This window comes from Muscardinus avellanarius, assembly GCF_963383645.1.
Source record: "Muscardinus avellanarius genome assembly, chromosome: 1".
Lineage (NCBI taxonomy): Eukaryota > Metazoa > Chordata > Mammalia > Rodentia > Gliridae > Muscardinus > Muscardinus avellanarius.
In genome coordinates this window covers 231330985-231350825 of record NC_137786.1, presented here as the reverse complement: position 1 = coordinate 231350825, position 19841 = coordinate 231330985, and the positions used below count along the sequence as shown (strand labels likewise).

Here is a 19841-nt window from a genome sequence, read left to right as displayed (position 1 = left end):
AGAATCAACTTTGGGTTTCACTGATTATTGTTTTTCTGTTGCTGACTTCTCCTATTTACGGTTTCTGTTTCCTGTTTACTTTAGGTTGAATTACCTTTCCTTTTTCTTCTTTCTAATTTCTTAAGGTGAAAACTGATTTGAGACTTTCTTCTTTCTAAATGTCGACAGTTGATGATAAAAATTTCCTCTAACCACTGTGTCAGCTTCATCTGAAAATATTTCATGTTACTTTTTTATTTTCACTCAGTTCAGAATATTTTCTAATTTCCTTCATGATTTCTTCTTTGCCCTATGGGTTATTTAGAACTGTGTCATATAGTTTAAAGAGATTTTTCTAGATATCTTTTTTTGTGACCAATTTCTAAATTCAATCTCATCATGGTTGGAGAAAATGAGTTGAATACTTTAAAATTTATTGTGTGTGAAATAAGGCTGGGGACCCACAGAGACCTGACCAGTCCGGGCCCTGTTGGTCGGGGAGAGGTGTGATCTTTCTCATAAGCCACTGGAGGGTTTTAAGCAGATTTGGTTTGAATTGTGCGTCTAAATAAGCATCTGGCTGTTGTATGGTGGACAGTGGGTGTCAGGGGCCAGTTTGGGGACCAGACTCAACAGCGTCATGGACCAAGATGGCGGCTCCCATGGAGGAGGAGTAGATGTTTGGGAGTGATGAGGCGGTGAGCTGCTGGGCCTGGTGTGCATCGGATGTGGGAGACGTCCTCTCCTTACTGAGGGGACTGCGTGCAGTTCCTGTTATCCCTGCCCTAGAGGGGTTCAGCTTGCTGCACCCCACATCCTCTAGCCGAAACCAGGAGTCAACTCCCACAGGCCCCGATCACTCATTTTTGTCCCCAAGCGCCCCTTGTGTGGCCTGGCATGGTGCCAGTTTGGACAGGGTAGCTGGGCTGGATTTCAGATGCCTCCTGAGCCGGGCGCATTGGGTCAGGGCGCAGGCTATGCACCCGTACCTGGCAGCGCCCGGCAGGCTCCAGCTGTTGAACTCTGGCCGGTGCTAAGATCAGTTCACCTGGATACCTGCCCTGGGAGGTGGGCTCTGTGATCACCCTCATCTTATGGGGTGAGAAGTCTGGCAATGGTGGGATGACATTGGAACCCCAATCTCTAATCAGGGAGGCTGAGTGAAGATGTGAGCCCAGAGAGGAAAGGAGAGGACCCAGGTTGTTCATGAAGGGGACCAAGGGCAGCCGGGTCACGTGTGGGCACCAGCATGGGCTCCTACAGGGCCGGGGCAGGAGGAGGAATGTGCCCAGGGAGGGGACAGCGGGGCTGAGAGGTGAGCACGGCCTCTGGTCACAGTAGAAGCCACGCTGTCCCCTCCTGCGTGGATCCTGGGGGCCGCCCACTCCTCTTCCATCCTCAGGGTGGAGAAAAGACAGCTCCATCCCCAGGTTTCCGGGCCAAGGGCTCCACAGGGGCGGAACCCCTAGAACCAGGTACTTTCTACGATGACCACATCTTGCTGGCTGTTCCTTGCTGTGGCTGATTTCCTAGAAGAATCCAGAGAGAGAGAGATTGACATAGGTGGGGGAGGGGCTGGGTCGCGGTGGGCGAGGGGGAGCAAGTCTTGGCAATGTGAGCTCTATGATGGCAGGGTTTTAGTCTCTCCTGCTCGCCACAAGCCCCAGATGGTGCCGGAAACACAGTAGGCACAGGGCATGAATGAATGACGCAAAAGAATAAATGATGTCCCAGTTCCCTGCCTCTCCGCCAGGCGCTGCGGGCGCTGCGTCTCCATTCCTTTGACTGTGAAATTAGATAAGAGCAGATAGTAACCACCGGGGTTGTTGTATTAGTTTGATAATGAGTTAGCTTGTTGAAACAATATGGGAGCCCGGAGTGTGGCTCCTGGTCCAGCCTCACCAAGCATGTGCCAGGGCCTGGGGCTCATCCCCAGCACTGGGGTGAGGGGGAAGGCCGGGTATGATGGCACAGGCTGTAATTCCAGCACCTGGGAGGCTGGGTCAGGAGGATGGCAGGTTCAAGGACAGCCTCAGCAACATAGTGAGACCCTCACTCAGCAACTTAACGAGACTCAGTTTAAAAAAAAAAATGTTAGCAGGACGTGGTGTCCCATGCTCACAATCCCAGCATTCAGAAGGCTGAGATCAGAGGATCCCCATTCATGGACAGCCTCAGCTACCTAGTGAGGCCCTTCGCAGTTCAGTGAGACCCTGTTTCAAAAATAAAAAGAGCTCGGCGTGGTGGCACACATCTTTTGCAATCCCAGCATTTGGGAGGCTGAAACCGGAGGATTACGGTTCGCGGACAGCCTCAGCTACTTAGGCCCTCCGCAACTTAGTGAGACCCTGTTTCAAAATAAAGAATAAAAAATAGGGCAGGGGGTATAGCTCAGAGGTCTAATGTCCCTGGGTTCCATCCCCAGAGCCGCAAAAAAAAAAGAATAAATAAATAAAATAAAAAATAAAAAGACTGGTGGGGTGTCATGGAACATACTTGTAATCCCAGTATTTAGGAGGCTGAGACAGGAGGATCTGGGTTTGAGGACAGCCTCAGCTACTTAGTGAGACCCTTTGCAACTCAGTGAGACCCTGTTTCAAAATAAAGAATAAAAAATAGGGCTGGGGGTGTAGCTCAGAGGTAGAATGCCCCTGGGTTCCATCCCCAGTACAACAAAAATTAAAATAAACAAGTATAAATAAGTAAATAAATAAATAGACTAAAAACTAGGGTTGGGGGTATAACTCAGAGGTACAATGCCCCTGGGTTCCATCCCTAGTACTGCAAAAAAAATCAATAAGTAAATAAAAATTTAAAAATGTTGGGGGTGTAACTTGGAGGTTGAATGCCTGTGGGTCCAATACCAGAAACAAAACAAAACAAAAAAAAAACAAGCAAACAAACAAAATCCACTACTCCCAGCACCACAAAAACCCAGTCAGGGTGAGGGCCAACTGGTGTCCCTGCGCTCATGGCCTTGGCCCCTGCCCGCTGGAGGCTTCCCAGGAGCTGCCTCCCCCAGGACACCACAGGGCGAGCTCCTGCTGCGGCCGAGCACTGGGCTCCAGAAGCCCACTGTCCACTTACGTCTGACCACAACTCTGTGACCTGGCTCTGTGTCTCTTTGTGTTTCTTTTAACATGCATTTTACAAACAAGGAAGCCGGGGCTCACGGAAGGGATCTTGGCCACCATGTGCAGCTGAGAATATGCCCTCCTTTCTGTTCTCTCAGAGGAAGTGCGTGGGCCCGCAGGATCTGCTCCTGGGGACGCTGAAAGGACTCACCCGTCGCTGCTGGAACTCGTGGGAACACTGAATTAGGACTGCGGAGACTGTCTGTCTCTTCTGGTGTCAGTTTTGGTGGGCGGCTTGCACCGCGCCCAGCGAGCGGGGATTCGGCCCAGGCTTCTGGTGGCCGAGCCTGCCCCCACATCACGGCATTTTCCTGCCTAAGTCACAACCACTTTCTGCCTGGGAGACCTGGGATCAGTTGCTCCATCTTTCTACCACCGTTTTTCCACCCACGAAGGGAAAAGTAACGGTGCCTTCCTGGCAGGGTTTTTGTAAAGATTAAACCATTTCAGGCAACAGGCCTGGCCACTTGTGTGCCTCTGGGCCCCTGCCCGTCTCCAGCCCGGCCACAGGAAGCCCAGCCTGCCCGGGCCTGGCCACTCACTGATTCTCCAAGTCCTGGATGGTGTCGGGGAGCGGAAGTCCCTGGGTCTCCGGGAGGCAGAACAGGAGGAGCAGGCCGGAAAGAATCGGGCTGATTCCGTAAAAGAGCGGAGGGAGCAGGGGCAGCGTCTGGTGAGCCATCTTGATCAGAGGGCCTATCATGGCCCCCAGGCGGCCCACCGACTGCAGGAAGCCTTCCGATGTCATTCTGCAGGAGGAGAGGAGGGCCAGGCTCATGTCACAGCCGCCACTGAGGCAGGAGGACCAGTTGGCTGGGCTGAGAAGTTGTCCTCCCCAAAGTGACCCAAAATGACACCTCCTCCAGGAGCCCACCGAGGTTTCCCCACCCAGCAGCTCAGGGGACTCTTTTTTTTTTTTTTTTTGGTGGTTCTGGGGTTCCTGGAAGCCCTTCTACCTCCGGGCTACACTCCCAGACCTATTTTATATTTTTATTTGGAAACAGGGTCTCCTAAGCCAGCGCAGGCGGCTGGCTTCGAACCTGCGCGATCCTCCTGTCTCTGCCTCCCAAGCACGGGGATTACAAGCGTGCGCCACCACGCCCGGCTGGGGACTCTTTTTTTGTGTGTGTGGTACTGGGGTTCCTGGAAACCCGTCTACCTCCGGGCTACACACCCAGACCTATTTTATATTTTTATTTGGAAACAGGGTCTCTTACACAAGCCTGGTTTCGAACCTGCGTGATCCTCCTGTTTCTGCCTCCCAAGTGCGGGGATTACAAGCGTGCGCCACCACGCCCGGCATTTAATGCTCATTTTTTAAAAAGTGTGGGGCAGGGTGTGGTGGCGCGTGTTTGTAATTCCAGCATTTGGGAGGCAGAGAGTGGAGGATCATGGTTCTCAGACAGCCTCAGCTACTTAGCGAGGCCCTTCGCAATTCAGTGAGACCCTGACAAAAATAAAAAGGCTAAAAATATATATATAGGGCTGGAGCCGTAGCTCTGAGGTAGAATGCCCCTGGGTTCCATTACTGGAAAAAAAAAAAAAAGGTGTGGGGAAAAAATGGACCAGTGAGTGACCAATTGGCACCAGAGAGACACAGAAGCCGGGTGCGGTGGCACACACCTGTGACCGCAGTTATGGGGGCTGCGGGCTGAGGCGGGGGGATCGCAGGCTCAAGGCCAGCCATAGCAACTTAGTGAGGCCCTCTCTCGAAAGAAAAGAAATAAAAGGGGCTGGGGGTGCAGCTTGGAGATAGAATACCCCTGGGTTCCATCCCCAGCATCACAAAAAAGAAAAGAAGAGAAAAAAAGAGAAAAAAAGAGTGGTGCAGAAAAGGCTGTTTCAAAACCAGGCTCTCAGCAACTTAGTGAGACCCTGTTTTCAAAGAAGTATAAAATAGGTCCAGGAGTGTAGCCCGGAGGTAGAAAAGACCCTGGCTTCCACACCAGTACCACACCCACACACCCACACACCCACACACCCACACACCCACCTACCCACACACACACACACACACACACACACACACACACACACACACCCTACCGTTACTCTGCTCTGCTGAGTCAGTCCTTCACCTTAAGCCAGCCTCAGTTTACCTACTGTCCCTTGTGGGCGTGGCATGGACTCTAGACCACTGATTCTGTGTGTGTTTTGTGCAGCTCCGGGGCTCTTATGGGTGACGTGGGGCTCTCTTGGGCCAGGGAGGGGATAAGGGGCGCTGAGTGGCATCCAGCTGAGACCAGGCAGCTCTGGGTCTCCTTTCAGATTTAGGATTAGGATTTAAGATTTCATCTAAAAAAAAAAATCCCAGGACTTGGGAGGCTGAGACAGGAGAATCGCACAGGTTCGAAGCCAGCCTCAGCTACTTAGTGAGGCTCTCAGCAACTTAGTGAGACCCTGTTTCCAAATAAAATATAAAATAGATCTGGGAGTATAGCCCGGAGGTAGAAAGCCTCTGAGTTCCACCCCCCAGTACCACCAAATAAATAAATAAATAAATAAATAAATAAATAAATAAATAAAAAGCCGGGCGTGGTGGCATATGCTTGTAATCCCAGCATTCGAGAGGCTGAGACCGGAGGATTGTGGTTCAAGGACAGCCTCAGCTACTTAGTGAGGCCCTCCACAACTTAGTGATACCTTGTTTCAAAATAAAGAATACAAAATAGGGCGGGGGGGGTCAAATGCCCCTGAGTTCCATCTTCAGACCGGCAATAAATAAATAAATACATAAATACATAAATAAATAAATAATTTCGGCTGGAATAGCCTAAATTAGGGCTGGAAGAGGTAGAAAGCCCCTGGGTTCAATCCCCAGTACACAAAGAAAAATAAAAAGGATTTCACAGCCCAAGCCAGGCACCCCTGAGGTCTAGACCTTCTGGAGGAGGGCCCCTGGAGGCACCTGCCCATCCCTGCTGCCCATCCCCAGCCCCGGCCCCCTGCGGCCCTTCAGGGCGCCCCTCTTCTGCCCGCCGGAGCGTGGCCCCGCGTACCGCAGTTCAGTCGGGAAGAGCTCGGTCCTGTAGACGGTGAAGCAGGTCAAGTTCACGCCAAAGCACCCCTTCCCCAGCACGGCCAGGGCCACACGCAGGGTCTGGAGCTCTGGCAGAGAAAGGGAGAGAGCGGGGGTCTGCAGCGAGGCGCTGCGGGGCCCTGGCCTGGCGCAGGGCCCGGGCTCCCCTCTTCTCTGGCCTGGCTCACCAGCAGCACCCCGGGGCGCATGGCTGGGGAGGCCGGGCTCTGGGCCCCTCTCTGCCCTGGATCTGGGCCTCGACTTGCCTTTCACACACCTCGCTGGGAAGAGCCTGGCGGGGCTGGGGTCTGGCTCAGTGGAACCCTCTCATGTTCTCAGAGGCTATGTGTGGCTGCGAGGTGGGGTCACGGCCTGCCCTCCGCCTCGCTTGGCCCCTCCTAACTGTCCCCTGACCACTGTAGGACTTCTGCCCACATCTCCCGTCTCCAGCCCTGAGGGTGAAAGGAAGAATGGAGATTCCAGGGCAATATAACCTCATTTAGGAAGCCTATGAGTCCAGTATTTGGGAGGCTGAGGCAGGAGGATTGCAGGTTCGAGGCCAGCTTCAGCAACTTAGCGAGGCCCTCTGCAACTTAGCATGACCCTGTCTCCAAATAAAATAAGTAAAATAGGGCTAGGGGTGTAGCTCAGAGGTAGGGCATCTCTGGGTCTGATCCCCAGTGCCACACACCTGATAAAAAGAGCAGCCAGGTGTGGTAGCGCACGCTTGTCATCCCCGTGCTTGGGAGGCTGAGACAAGAGGATCGCACAGGTTCGAAGCCAGCCTCAGCTACTTGGTGAGGCGCTCGGCAACTTAGTGAGACCCTGTTTCCAAATAAAGTATAAAGTAGGTCTGAGAGTATAGCCCAGAGGTAGAAAAACCCCTGGGTTCCGTCCCCATACCCGCAATAAAAATAAAAATTGAGAGGCACACCTGTGCACACACAGAGACACACTTGCACACTCGCTGCTCAGTCCCCTGTGCCAGCCCTGGCTCTGTCTCTCACTAGCTGAGTGCCCCTGGGCCCCTGCTTGACCTCTCTGATCCCCAATTTCCTCCCCAGGAAAATGGGCGGAGCCTGTGAGGTGGGGGTCCTGGTTCCTGGGCAGCGAGGGCTGTGATGTCACAGGCCCAGCAGCACCCAGTGGCTGTTCTTGGGGCACACCTCCTGGGACCAGGGGAGGGAGGCGGGCAGGGGCGGGTCCCCGGCCTCACCTTGTGGGACCAGCACGTTGGCCAGGATGGCGAGGCCAGCCAGCACCTGGGAACAGGCCAGGGTCAGGCGGCGGCCGAGGAGCTTGAGCAGGAGGACTGTGGTGGCCCGGCCCAGGAAGTCCATGGCTCCAAAGAGCGCCTGCAGGAGGAAGATGTCCCTGCCCAGGCTCTGCAGGTCCAGCACCAGCCCGTAGTAGGACAGCATTAGGGAGAAACTGCAGGACAGAAGCAGAGCTGGGTCCCAGCTCACGGGGAGAGGCCCCAGCCCCGCGGTGTCGCCGCACCCCTGCCCGGGGGTCTGTCCATCCCCACTGGAGCCCCGAGAAGCTTGTGGAATGCAGGTTGCACGTCCTTGGAAAGCACAGGGGCAATGGCTGCACGTGGTGTACACACGCCAGCGGGCAGGCGGCCCTGGCCACAGTGGCCACTGGCTGATGGAAGCCCTGGCCGTCTCTGGCCGTCTCCCTCTGAGCCGCCTCGCCCCTCTGGCCGTTTCTGCGGGCAGTCCTGTCCACTCTCTCTAGAGTCACCAAGGACAAAATGGCCTAAGGGTGCGTCTCTGTGACGCCCTGGGCTCCGTGAACCAGCCCCCTTCAGGACCGAAGAGCCAGCCCTGGGAGTGCGCCCCTCCCCTGGGGACGGCATCCCGTGGCGGGGCTTCTGGGGCCGAGGGATGCTCGGAACGGCCACCCCGGGCCCAGCTCCCCAACTCCCCACTTCCTGTCTCCACTCTAAAGGCCACTTTCGGGGGGAGACAGCCTCACCCCACAGGCTCCTGAGTCGCTGAATTTATGATCTGAATTTCCAGTTTAGAGATGGGATTTGGGTTTACAAGTGGCCTCTGGGTGAGATTATTCTCAACTCCTTGTTTTTCTTCAGTACTGGGGATGGAACCCAGGGGCATTCTACCTCTAGGCGACACCCCAGACATATTTTTTATTTTGAAACAGGGTCTCACTGAGTTACAAAGGGCCTCAGTAAGTAGCTGAGGCTGTCTGTGAACCGCAATCCTCCTGTCTCAGCCTCCCAAATGCTGGGATGACAAACATGCGCCACCACGCCCTGCTCAACTCCTTCTAAAATGTGTCCCCTGCCCAGCACGGTGGCGCAAGCTTGTCATCCCAGCATTCCAGAGGCTGAGACCCAGACGATCGCAGTTCGCGGACAGCCTCAGCTACTTAGTGAGGCCCTCCGCAACTTAGTGAGACCCTGTTTCAAAATAAAGAATAAAAATAGGGCAGGAGTTGTGGCTTGGAGGTCAGATGCCCCTGGGTTCCATCCCCAGACCCACAAATAAAATAAAATAAAATAAAATAAAATAAAATAAAATAAAATAAAATGTGTCCCCAGCTGGGCGTGGTGGCGCACGCTTCTAATCCCTGCTCTTGGGAGGCTGAGACAGGAGGATCGCGCAGGTTCAAAGCCAGCCTCAGCTGACTTAAGAGACCCTGTTTCGAAATAAAATATAAAGTAGGTCTGAGAGCATAGCCCGAGGTAGAAGGCCCCTGGGTTCCATCCCCCAGTACCACCAAAAAAAAAAAAAAAAAAAAAAAAAAGTGTTCCCATCTCTGCTTAACCCAGCTGCTCATCTGACCCCTTCTCTTCCGGCCTGGAGGGCTTTTGCCCCCGAAACACCTGACCTCAGGGACCAACTACCATCGAGAAAACTGCAAAGCACAGCACCCCGTGTTCCACGCAGCCTGTGGAAGTGATGCGTAAGGCCTGGGGCGCAACGCGGCCAGGACACTGAGGAGCTGGAGCCTTCCCCGGTAATGATCCCCTGAGAACCGTTGCCAGCCTCCGATCTGAGTAGCAGAGGGTGCTCACAGGCTCTGGGGAGTGACATGGCCCTGAACGTTGGCCTCCTCATAATTTATTTTTAAAAAATGCTTAAAAATGAAAGACTTCAAAAAGCATGGGGAGGGTGTGGTGGCACATGCTTCACGCTTGTAATCCCAGAACTTGGGAGGCTGAGACAGGAGGATCACGGTTAGTGGCCAGCCTCAGCTACTTAGCGAGGCCCTTTGCAACTCAGTGAGACCCTGTTTCAAAATAAAGAATAAGAAGTAGGGCTGGAGGTGTAGCTCAAAGGTAGAATGCCCCTGGGTTCCATCCCCAGTACCATAAAAAAAAAAAAAAAGGCATGGGATTCTATTCCTTGTTCAGAGATGTAGCAAATACTTGCTATAATAACCTGCATGTGATTAAATACAGCGGAAAATAACTGTTTTCCTGAATTTCAGACTAAAGTTCTAATCAGATTTAATCCTCTTTTTTTTTTTTTTTGGTCCTTGAGCCCAGGGGAGGGGCATATTAGCTCTGAGCTACATCCCCAGCCCGATTTTATTATTTTGAACAGGGTCTCACTAAGCTGCGGAGGGCCTCACTAAGTAGCTGAGGCTGGTCGTGAACCCGGATCCTCCTGCCTCAGCCTCCCAAGTACTGGGATTACAAGCACGCGCCATCATGGCGGCTTCCTCATTCTTAACATTCCTTCTTGGGTGTCATTTCAGCTGAATTTGTTTTAAGGAGCCTCTTGCTGGTCCCCTTCGGTGGCTGTGCAGGGAACACCTCGTCGTGGGTCCTGGCAGGTGGTAGGGCCACCAGCCAGAAGGGCCAGTTGCCCCCCTGGGCTCTACTTTCCCCATCTGTGAAGTGGGTACCGTAGGGACAAGGGGGTGCCCAGGGCCACCCTCCAGGTGTGTGGCTATTGCGGTCAGCCTCCAAGGCTCACAAGCAGGCAGTGGTCCTCTGGGGCCATGGTCGGTCCTCTGGCTTTAGCCCGGTGGCACCACCTGTGGGCACCACCAATGCAGATCTGCTTCCGAGGCTGGCAGCTCTGGGTAGGAGCTCCTCGCCATGACCCCAGAAGCGCCAAGATTTTCTTCTACCATCTTAGAAGCCCCATTCTCTTAGTTCTGGTCTTGAGTCCCAGCACTGACTCTCATTGGTTGGGCTTAAGTCACATGTCCATCCCTGAACCAATCATAGTAGCCAAAGTGATGAAACTTACTGATTGGTCAGACCATGTGCCCATCTTTGTAGCTGGGAGGAGGGACGTTCCCCAATGGTAAACCAAGGTGCTGGCCTCCCCCACATGCCTGCCTCCGCGTCCCTCCTGCCTGGCCTGTGGCCTCCTCGCACCCCTGTGAGGTCCAAGGGTATTGCAGTCCCATGCCCCAGCCCTGTCTCCCGGAGGAGGACGAGACGGCCTACCTCTCCACCACCAAGGTGCAGGTCCTCCCGCGGAGTGAGGGCACGCGGAACAGGTCCAGCACTGACCTGTGGGCCTCCTTGGAGGCCTCCTCCTCCATGCTGGTCAGCAGCGCCTCCGGAGAGAACAGGGCAACGAAACATTGGCCTCCATGCCGGGGTAGTGCCAGACGGGTGAGTGATGGGGGAAGGCCAGCATTGGCCTCTGGACACTGGTTCCGAGTTGGGGGTGGTGGAGGCGGAAGTTTCTCCCCAAGCCCCTGGTCCACCTCCCCTGAGCCAAGAGGGGACCTTGTGACCCAGCTCCATCCTGCTAAGCTGCAGGCTGCACAGGGCATGGCCGCTCCAGCCACGCCAGCTCCTTGCTGCCTCCCCAGGGCCTCACGTGGTCCTCTGCCAAGCCCACCAGCCCCAGCTTGCCTCCTCCGGGAAGCCTTCCCCCGCCCGCCTGCCCCCGAGGAGCTCTGGGCCCCCGAGTCTCTGGCAGCACACTCTCCACCTGACACCTGCTTTATCAAAATAGCTACCTTTAAATCATCACACCCTGCTTCCCGGGTACACATATCCCATGAGGCAGTGGTGCAGTACGAGGGTTGGAGTGGTAGGTGGTACAGTGGTGATGCATGGTGACATTATTGTTGGTGGGGATGGTGGTGATGATGACACGTGTTGAAGGCGATGGTGGTGCTGATGGTGCTGATGGTGATGAAGGTGATATTGATGGTGATGGTAGTGATGATGGTGATGAAGGTGTGATGGTGTTGAAGGCGATGGTGGTGCTGATGGTGATTAAGGTGATATTGATGGTGATGGTGGTAGTGATGATGGTGCTGATGGTGACGAAGGTGTGATGGTGTTGAAGGCAATGGTGGTGCTGATGGTGCTGATGGTGATGAAGGTGATATTGATGGTGGTGGTGGTGCTGATGGTGATTAAGGTGATATTGATGGTGATGGTGGTGCTGATGGTGATTAAGGTGATATTGATGGTGGTGGTGGTAGTGATGATGCTGATGCTGATGGTGTTGAAGGCGATGGTGGTGCTGATGGTGCTGATGGTGATTAGGGTGATACTGATGGTGATGGTGGTAGTGATGATGGTGCTGATGGTGACGAAGGTGTGATGGTGTTGAAGGCGATGGTGGTGCTGATGGTGCTGATGGTGATTAGGGTGATATTGATGGTGATGGTGGTAGTGATGATGGTGGTGGTGATGGGGATGAAGTTGGTAATGGGGTGATGGTGACTGTGGTGATGAAGGTGGGATGGGGAGGATGGTGGCGGTCATGATGAAGGTGGTAATGGTGGTGATGGTGATGACAGCGGGGCGGGGGAGGGTGAGGATCATGATGGTGATGGCCCTGGGAGGGGTGGCCAGGACAGTGAACTCCATCAGTATGGTGTGGGTCCTTCAGTGGAGCATGGGCACACAGAACAGGTCCAGCACTGACCTGTGGGTGGGCTTTTATGGGAGCCCCTCCTCCTTGTGCTGGACATGAGCACCTCTGGGGAGGACAGGCTGGTGGGTGGTGGGGATGGTCGTGGCAGTGCTGCTGGTGCTGCCATGGGAGGCCATGGAGGGCTGGTGAGCTGGGTAGCGAGGTGGTGGCAGCAGAGAGAGCTTGTCCAGATCAAGCCTCGTGCTCTGCGGCATGACAGCAACAGCTCACCTCTATGGTCAGTGTCTTTTTGGCTTCCTTGTGGCCATTGATCCTCGCCACCTTCTTGAGTTCCTGAAGTGCTTGGTCTGGTTTGCCCACGGTCATCAGCCAGCGGGCAGACTCTGGCAGCCACCTGTTGGAGAAGCAGGTGCTTGGCTGGGACATGGCCGTCTTTGTGAACCCTGGGGCTCCCTGAGCCAGGGGGAAGGGATGGTGGGCCCTCTAGCTCGATGAACCCAAGAGAAGCAGGTTGCTTCCCCTTCTCTGCTGCTAATGCCCAGCTGGGGGGCTGGGAATAAAGCTGAGGCCCAGTGTCTGCGCACCCTTTTCTTTCCCGTGCCACCCCATCCAGCCCCTCCAGATGCCAGGATCCTGCCCACCGAGCTGTGTGTCCGGCCAGTGCGCAGGCTCCTGGGCTGGGTGTCCCTAAAGGCAGCCACCTCTGCAGTGATTCTGAGGCCATTTCTGTAAATGGCCACATGGTGCTGAGCTTATTTATTTATTTATTTATTTATTTATTTATTTATTTATTTATTTATTGGTGGTACTGAGGTTCCTGGAAGCCCTTCTACCTCCGGGCTACACTCCCAGACCTATTTTTACATTTTTATTTGGAAACAGGGTCTCCTAAACCAGCGTGCGCGGCTGGCTTGGAACCTGCGTGATCCTCCTGTCTCTGCCTCCCAAGCGCGGGGATTACAAGTGTGCGCCACCACGCCTGGCTGAGCTCATTTATGTTTAAAGGACCATTTAAAACACCCCAAGCAGAACTTCATGAAGCCAATCTACATCTCCCTAACCTCGGGGGCAGATGGCCCAGGAGACACTTCCCTGGTGAAAGGCCCAGGCGGCTGGTGACTCTGTTCGTGTTTTCACTGGTGAATCCCCAAAGCCTAAAACTGTCTGGCTTGGAGCAGGAGCTCAGTGAATATTTGAGAATGAGAGCGTGAATCCCCGTTATTCTCTGCACCCCCAGGGGAGGCGTATCCAGGCCAGTTCTGCTTGACTCCAACTCAGAAGGACTTCTGGTAGCTATACTGTCGTTATTATTGTTGTTTTATTATTGGGGTTTCAGCCAGCCGTGCTGTACCTCCAAGCTACACTCCTAACCCTTTTTTTATATTTTATTTTATTTTATTGCAGTGCTAGGGATTGAACCCAGTGGCATTCTACCTCTGAGCTACACCTCCAGCCCTATTTTTTATTCTTTATTTGGAAACAGGGTCTCACTAAGTTGCGGAGGGCCTCACTAAGTGGCTGAGGCTGGCTTCAAACCTCCACGATCCTCCTGTCTCAGCCTCCCAAGCACGGGGATTACAAGCGTGCCCCACCACACGCGGATTATTTATTTTATTTTAAAACAATCTTGCTAGCCGGACGTGGTGGCGCACGCTTGTAATCCCCGCACTTGGGAGGCTGAGACAGGAGGATCGCACAGGTTCGAAGCCAGCCTCAGCTACTTAGTGAGGCTCTCAGCAACTTAGTGAGACCCTGTTTCCAAATAAAATATAAAATAGGTCTGGGAGTATAGCCCGGAGGTAGAAAAGCCCCTGGGTTCTACCCCCAGTACCACACACACACACACACACACACACACACACCAACCGAAGAAAAAACCAAAAAACAATCTTGCTAAGTTGTTGAGACTGGCCTCAAACCTACGATCCTTCTGTCTCAGCCTGCCAAGTTCTGGGATTATGGTGTATATCACTGCGCTCAGCTTGGGGACATGAATTTGTGTCTGTTTTCCTGGGTCCCTTGGCCTAGTCCCTACACAAGCAGACATTTCCAGGCCACAAGGATTGCTGCAGCACCGAAATCAACAGCAACAGTGGCATATTTCCATATCCAACACTGGTCCCCGCTCACTGGCGCCAAGTGACACGCAGCGAGGCGCGTGGGTGGGGACGGTGCCAGCGCCCCGGCCCGGGGGACAGCGGCTGCTCTTGGTGTCCGCCTGGATTCCAGCTCGGTGCCCCCAGATCTTCCCATTTTTCAAGACATGGTAGAAATATTGTTCCTCTCAGTTTGTAATTACGTCCCGGTTTTTAAATGTTGGCAACTAGTTACAATTTCCGTTCTCTCTCCCGGTGGGAGCCAGTGCTGTACCGCCCAAAGGACGCCTGACCGGGCTGATGGGAGCACAGCCCCCAGCTCAGCCTCCCCCGAGGACTCTGGAGGGCCGGCACCCTTGCCCTCCTGGACCCCCCACGTGCGGGACCGTGGCTAGCCATGCGGCGGGAGGAAGGGGTGCCTTCCCACCCGGGCCTCCCGCGCCACACTGACCAGGACACCAGGAAGATGGCAAAGAAGGGCACAGACACGGCCAGCTGGAGGTCTCGCCAGTCCCGCATGGCGAAGGCCAGGCCGGCCAGGGTCATCTGCCCGGTGCTGTAGGTACATCCCAGGATCGTCATGGTAACGGCCCTCCTGCGCGTGGTGGTCCACTCCACCACTGTGAGGCGACAGGAGATGCGGTTGCGCAGGTGAGGCCTGGCCCCGCCCGCCCCGGGCAGGGACTCACGGCGCCAGGGACTCACTCATGATCGTGGAGGTCAGGACGATGCCGGCCAGCCCGAAGGCGCTCACGAAGCGGAGGCCGCAGTAGATGAGGAAACTGGGGGCGAAGACGGCGCCGGTGCTGGCCACGGCCGCCTGCAGACAGCACCAGGTCAGCATGGGCTTCCGCCCTATCCTGCGGAGGAGACAAGCAAGTGGGGCCTGGAGGGGACCCCGAGCACCGCGCGCCCACCAGTGCCTGCAAAGTCAAGCTCCCCCCTCTCGGAGCTTCTAGAAGCTTCTAGGAGTATACGCAGAGGGCGCCTTGCTCTGGGGGCAGCGGAGCCTTGTGGCCAAGGATGCGAGTTTCATGTCTGATGCCCGGCTTTTGGTCCAGCTCTGAGCCCTGGGGCAGCAGGCACATGGCCCCATCCCCACCGCCTCCATCTCTGCTGGGATAGAGTGCGTTCCCTGTGCCTGGCAGGTGCTCAGCCCACACGAGGTGTCCAGGGGAGGCCTTGGGTTGGAGGAAAAGGGGCAGGAGAAAGGTCGTGGGAGGTCGGCAGCGAGGTGGAGGAGCCCCAGTGGGAGGCCTGTGAATCTCTGATTTCATGGTAGAGGGAGCCAGGCTAGGGTCTGGGAGACCTAGAGCAACCTGGGGTTTGGTGGGAGACCAGGGGAGGGGAGGGACTTGGGAGGCAGGAGAGAGAGAGGAGGCCTGGCGGGTGGAGGCCTGGCGGGCGGAGGCCTGGCGGGTGGAGGGCTGGCCTGCCCACGAGTCACAGGCCTGCGGGGTAGCTGAGGGTCCCCTCCCGAGGCCCCAAAGACAAAGCCATGGGGGTTCACATCTTTAGAGAGATGAGAAGTGTGTGTGTGCGCGTGTGTGCGTGTGTGACTGAACTCAGGGGCGTTCCCCCTCCAAGCCCTTTTTATTATTTTTTTATTTATTTTGTTTTGTTCTGACTCAGAGTCTCACAAGGTTACTGAGAATCACGCTAAGTTGCCGAGGCTGGTGTCAAGCCTGCAATCCTCCCATCCCAGCCTCTCAAGTCCTGGGATTACAGGCATGTGCTACCGCGCTGGCCCATCTTTTGGTGTTGACGGCACCCGAAGGGGAGGAGACACGCACCGGTAGGAGAGGAGGCCCCAGATGAAGGATCCCACCAGGATCCCGGCCATGAAGATGGACTGGCCCATGGGCTTCAGGTTCTGGGTGCTGCACACCAGGTCCCACTGGAAGAGAGGAGGAGGCACCACAGCTTGGAAGGTGCCTTACGGCAGGACTGGGGTAGTCAAGGGGGAGCCAGGTGAGAGTCCCTAGCCAGGAACCTGGCCATCCGGGCTCCTCGGTGTCCAGCCACCCACCCACCGTGGGCTTCTGGGACTGAAGGGTGCAAGGGGGAGGGCTCCTGTGCTGGTGCGACCACTTCAAACACTGGCTGGATCTATCGGGCGCCCTGGTCCATCCTGCAACCTCAACTCTGAACACAGACCATCGTAAGCAACCAGAAAATATGTGCCAGATGACAAAAATTCATTGCTTGGCCAAACCTTAGTCAGGCTTTCTGAACCTTCTCCTGGGCCCATCTGGGTACTTTCTGTACACTCCAATTTTAGCAAAGAACCTGCTAAGTCAGTTTAGCAAGAACTTCTCACCCTCAATATCTGATCTTTGTGTGTGTGTGTGTGTGTGTGTGTGTGTGTGTGTGTGCGCGCGCGCGCGGTACTGGGGATTGAACCCGGGGGCATTCTAGCTCCAAGATATACCTCAGCCCTATTTTATTTTTTATTTGGGTCTTGCTAAGTTGCTGAGGCTCCTCTCAAACCAGTGATCTTCCTGTCTCAGGCTCTCAAGTCGTAGGATTGCAGGTGTGCCGCTGTGCCTGTCCCTGTGCATTCCTGTGCCCCTCCTCCCCAGGTGACATCTGATCACCCGCCTGTCTCAGCAGACACCTGATAGATTGGTCTGTCAGAATCCCCCTCGCCCGGCCGCTTCCCCTTAACCGTTTCTACCCACTGGCCCCTGCCTGCCCTCAACTACAAGCTGCCTGCTTACGTCAGCCCCCGAGCCCAGCCTCCCCCAGCCCCGCCCGCCACAAGGCCCCAGCGCAGTGGTCCCTGCACCCACCATTTCTGTTCTGGACAGCCTTTCTTTCTGAACTTCAAACGTCATTGAATAGATCTTTCTTTTTCTTTCCTTCCTTCCTTCCTCCCTCCTTCCTCTCCATCTCTTTCTCTTTTTCTTTCATCTTTTCTCTTTCCTTTTTCCTCTGCGTGTGTGTGTTTGCATGTGGTCCTGGGGATTGAACTCAGCAGCATTCTACCTCTGAGATGCACCCCTAACTCCCATTTTTTTTTTTTTTTTCTGTACTGGGGATGAAACCGAGGGGCATTCTACTTCTGAGCTATACCCCCAGCCCTATTTTTATTCTTTATTTTGAAACAGGAAACAGGGTCTTACTGAGTTGCAAAGGGGCTCCCTCACTAAGTAGCTGAGGCTGGCCGCAAACTCCCATCCTCCCATGTCAGCCTCCCAAATGCTGGGATTACAAGTGTGCGCCACCACGCCTGGCTCCAATCCCTTTTTTAATTGTTTTGTTTTGAAACAGGGTCTCTCTGTGTGGCTGTGTCTGTCCTCAAACCTGCAATCCTCCTGTCTTAGCCTCCCAAGTACTCCTGGGTGACAAGCCTGGGCCACCACACCTGGCAAATAGTTCTTTCGCAAGAGACAACTCGTAACCTTTATCAGCCCTGACGCTGGAGGCCATTTCATCCTCCCAGTTACAGGTGGGCAGCCATCGTGGGGGGCGAGCAGCGAGGCTGGTGCGTGGGGCCCTTACCTTGGTCACGATGGTGGCCGTGAAGGTGCTGCGGTCGTAGACCCAGCCGTCCACACAGGGCTCTGTGGCCGCTTGGCTCCAGCTGGCGGCCGTGGCGTTGGGGTCCAGGAGCTGCCACTGCGGTTGGCGGAAGCGGCGGCACCGGTGGGGCTGCTGGTTGGGGCCGGGCGGGATGGAGACGGCGAGGAGGGCCTCCTGGGTCAGGTTCACAGGGATCTGGGAGCCATTGTCCAGCACGTGGGCCCAGCAGCGGTGGTCTGGAATGGCAGCCGAGAAATTCTCCAGAAGCAAGTGGTACGGTGTCAAGATGGCGGGGAGAAGAAGGGTAAAGATCTGCAGGACCTGGAAGAGGCCCAGGCCCCCACTTTTCTCCAGAAGCTCCTCGAACGCCATGGACTGCCGGCCCTGGTGATCCTGGCCAGTGTGTATGTGTGTGTGTGTGTGGGGGGGGCAGCCGGCCCGGAACTGTCTGGAACACTTGAGAAGATTTCTCTTGTCTTGTTTCGGAGACTGACCGCTTGGACGTGCCGAGGCTGCACCGACGGGACGTGAGAGAGTGCCCACCGCGCCCGCAGGTCAGAGTCAGGGAGGGCCAAGCCGCCTCCTGGGGTCTCTGGCGCCCAGAGGGGAGAGTTGAGGAGGTTAAAATGAGATGCAACAGCGTGGTGTTACTGAATTACAGCTGTGGAGGACGAGAACGCCCTGCAACTGGGCGGCTGCGCTGGGTTGGTTAAAGTTTAATCACAGCGTGGGCTCCAGGCTCCGGTGGGAGGAGGAGCGGGGTGCAGCCAGGGCCGCTGGCCACTCAGCGGAGGTCTTGACCCTTTTGGACCTTCCGCAGTGGGGGGACATCAGTGACGTCAGCGGAGCCACCCCGACAATCACTGCCATGGCCGGGGCCTGGGACGGTTCAGTGGGCAGAGGGGCGGGCGCCCAGCTGGTGACGGGGCTCGGGCCTGGCTCTCCCTCGCCGGTGTGCGCGTCCTACCAGGTGGCACCGGAGACCAGCTCGCAGACGCACTATTTGGGGAAACTTCTATTCTGAGGTTCCAGATTGCTGTTCGACTGTAAGCTCCCCCAGGTGGAAACCATGGCTACCGTCTCCCGGCATCTCTTAGAAGCCCCTTGCGGACTGGAGCCAAGCAGGTGCCAGCTTGGAAAGTGCTCTTGCCCACCGTCCAGCCCAGCTTTCATGCTTGTCCAGCACGGGAGTGGGGGAGACCGGGCCCACCCAGCCTCAGCGCCCACCTGCGGCTCTTAGTGACAGCTGCTCATGGCACCCGGGCTGGCGGTGGGCTCCTGCTCCGTGCCCTCCGTCACTCCTCGTGGCAGCCTGAGGGAGAAATGGTGCTAACTGCCCCAAACAAGGAAACCAAGACTCAGAGAGGGCAGGCAGTTTGCCCAAGTCACACAGCGGAGTGTCAATTTGAACCAGATACCAAGGCGTGAACACAAGCGCGCGCGCGCTCTCTCTCTCTCTCTCTCTCTCTCTCTCTCTCTCCCTCTCTCTCTCCCCCTTTCCCTCCATGATCAACAGCTGCGTGGCCTCTGGCCTGTGATGGAGAAAGTCCCAGCTAAAACCTGGAATCTAGGATCTGGGTCACAGTTAGGGTCACCTCCCAGGCTGTGAGAGAGAAGCGGCTGAGTCAGTTCCGGAGTGACGTCTGAGAATCCTGGAGGTGTGGGTGAGGTGTGGGTGGGTGTCTAGACCCGGAACTTCCGAGAACTCCCGCGAGGGCGCGGGGAGCTCGGCCAAGATGACGGCCGGCCGGAAGCCCAGGAGCCAGGATCGGCCTGAGTTTCCAAGCCTCATTCTGCCTCTCTGAGCAGGAGCTCATGACTTTTTAAATGGCAAAATGAAAGGGCGGAGGGGAGGACCCAGCGAGAGGAGAGTGCGGGAGGTGAGGGAGGTGAGCTTGGTTACCGTCCAAGTCGGCCTGTCCTTCCTCACACAGGCAGACTGCGTCCTAACCAAGGAAGCCCAGACCCTGGACATGACCTTGAACCCTGGCCTGGCCTGGGCCCTGGTTTCCAGGCTGTAAAATGGAGTGTTGCTGTGCCGGTGTTTGCAAACCTTACCATACCTTACCATAGAAAGGCTCTAAGATTCAGAGGGTCTGACTGGATCTAGGAATTTACATTTTACTTTATTTTTTGGTACTGGGGATTGAAGCCAGGGACATTCTTCCTCTGAGCTACACTCCCAGCCCTTTTGCTATTTATTTATTTATTTATTTATTTATTTATTTATTTATTCATTCATTCATTCATTTAGAAACAT

The 19841-nt window shown here is 55.3% G+C and overlaps 1 protein-coding gene across 1 annotated transcript; it reads right to left on the bottom strand.

Moving 5' to 3' along the window:
* Positions 1–1444: 1444 nt before the first annotated feature.
* On the bottom strand, positions 1445–17953 carry SLC22A11 (solute carrier family 22 member 11; the record flags this gene model as incomplete). Its single annotated transcript, XM_080692141.1, has 10 exons — positions 1445–1508; positions 3656–3862; positions 6113–6221; positions 7349–7563; positions 10565–10677; positions 12231–12354; positions 14508–14676; positions 14762–14916; positions 15850–15953; positions 17561–17953. The coding sequence occupies 10 exons, from the start codon at positions 17951–17953 to the stop codon at positions 1445–1447; spliced, it is 1653 nt and encodes a 550-aa protein (XP_080548267.1).
* Positions 17954–19841: the final 1888 nt, after the last annotated feature.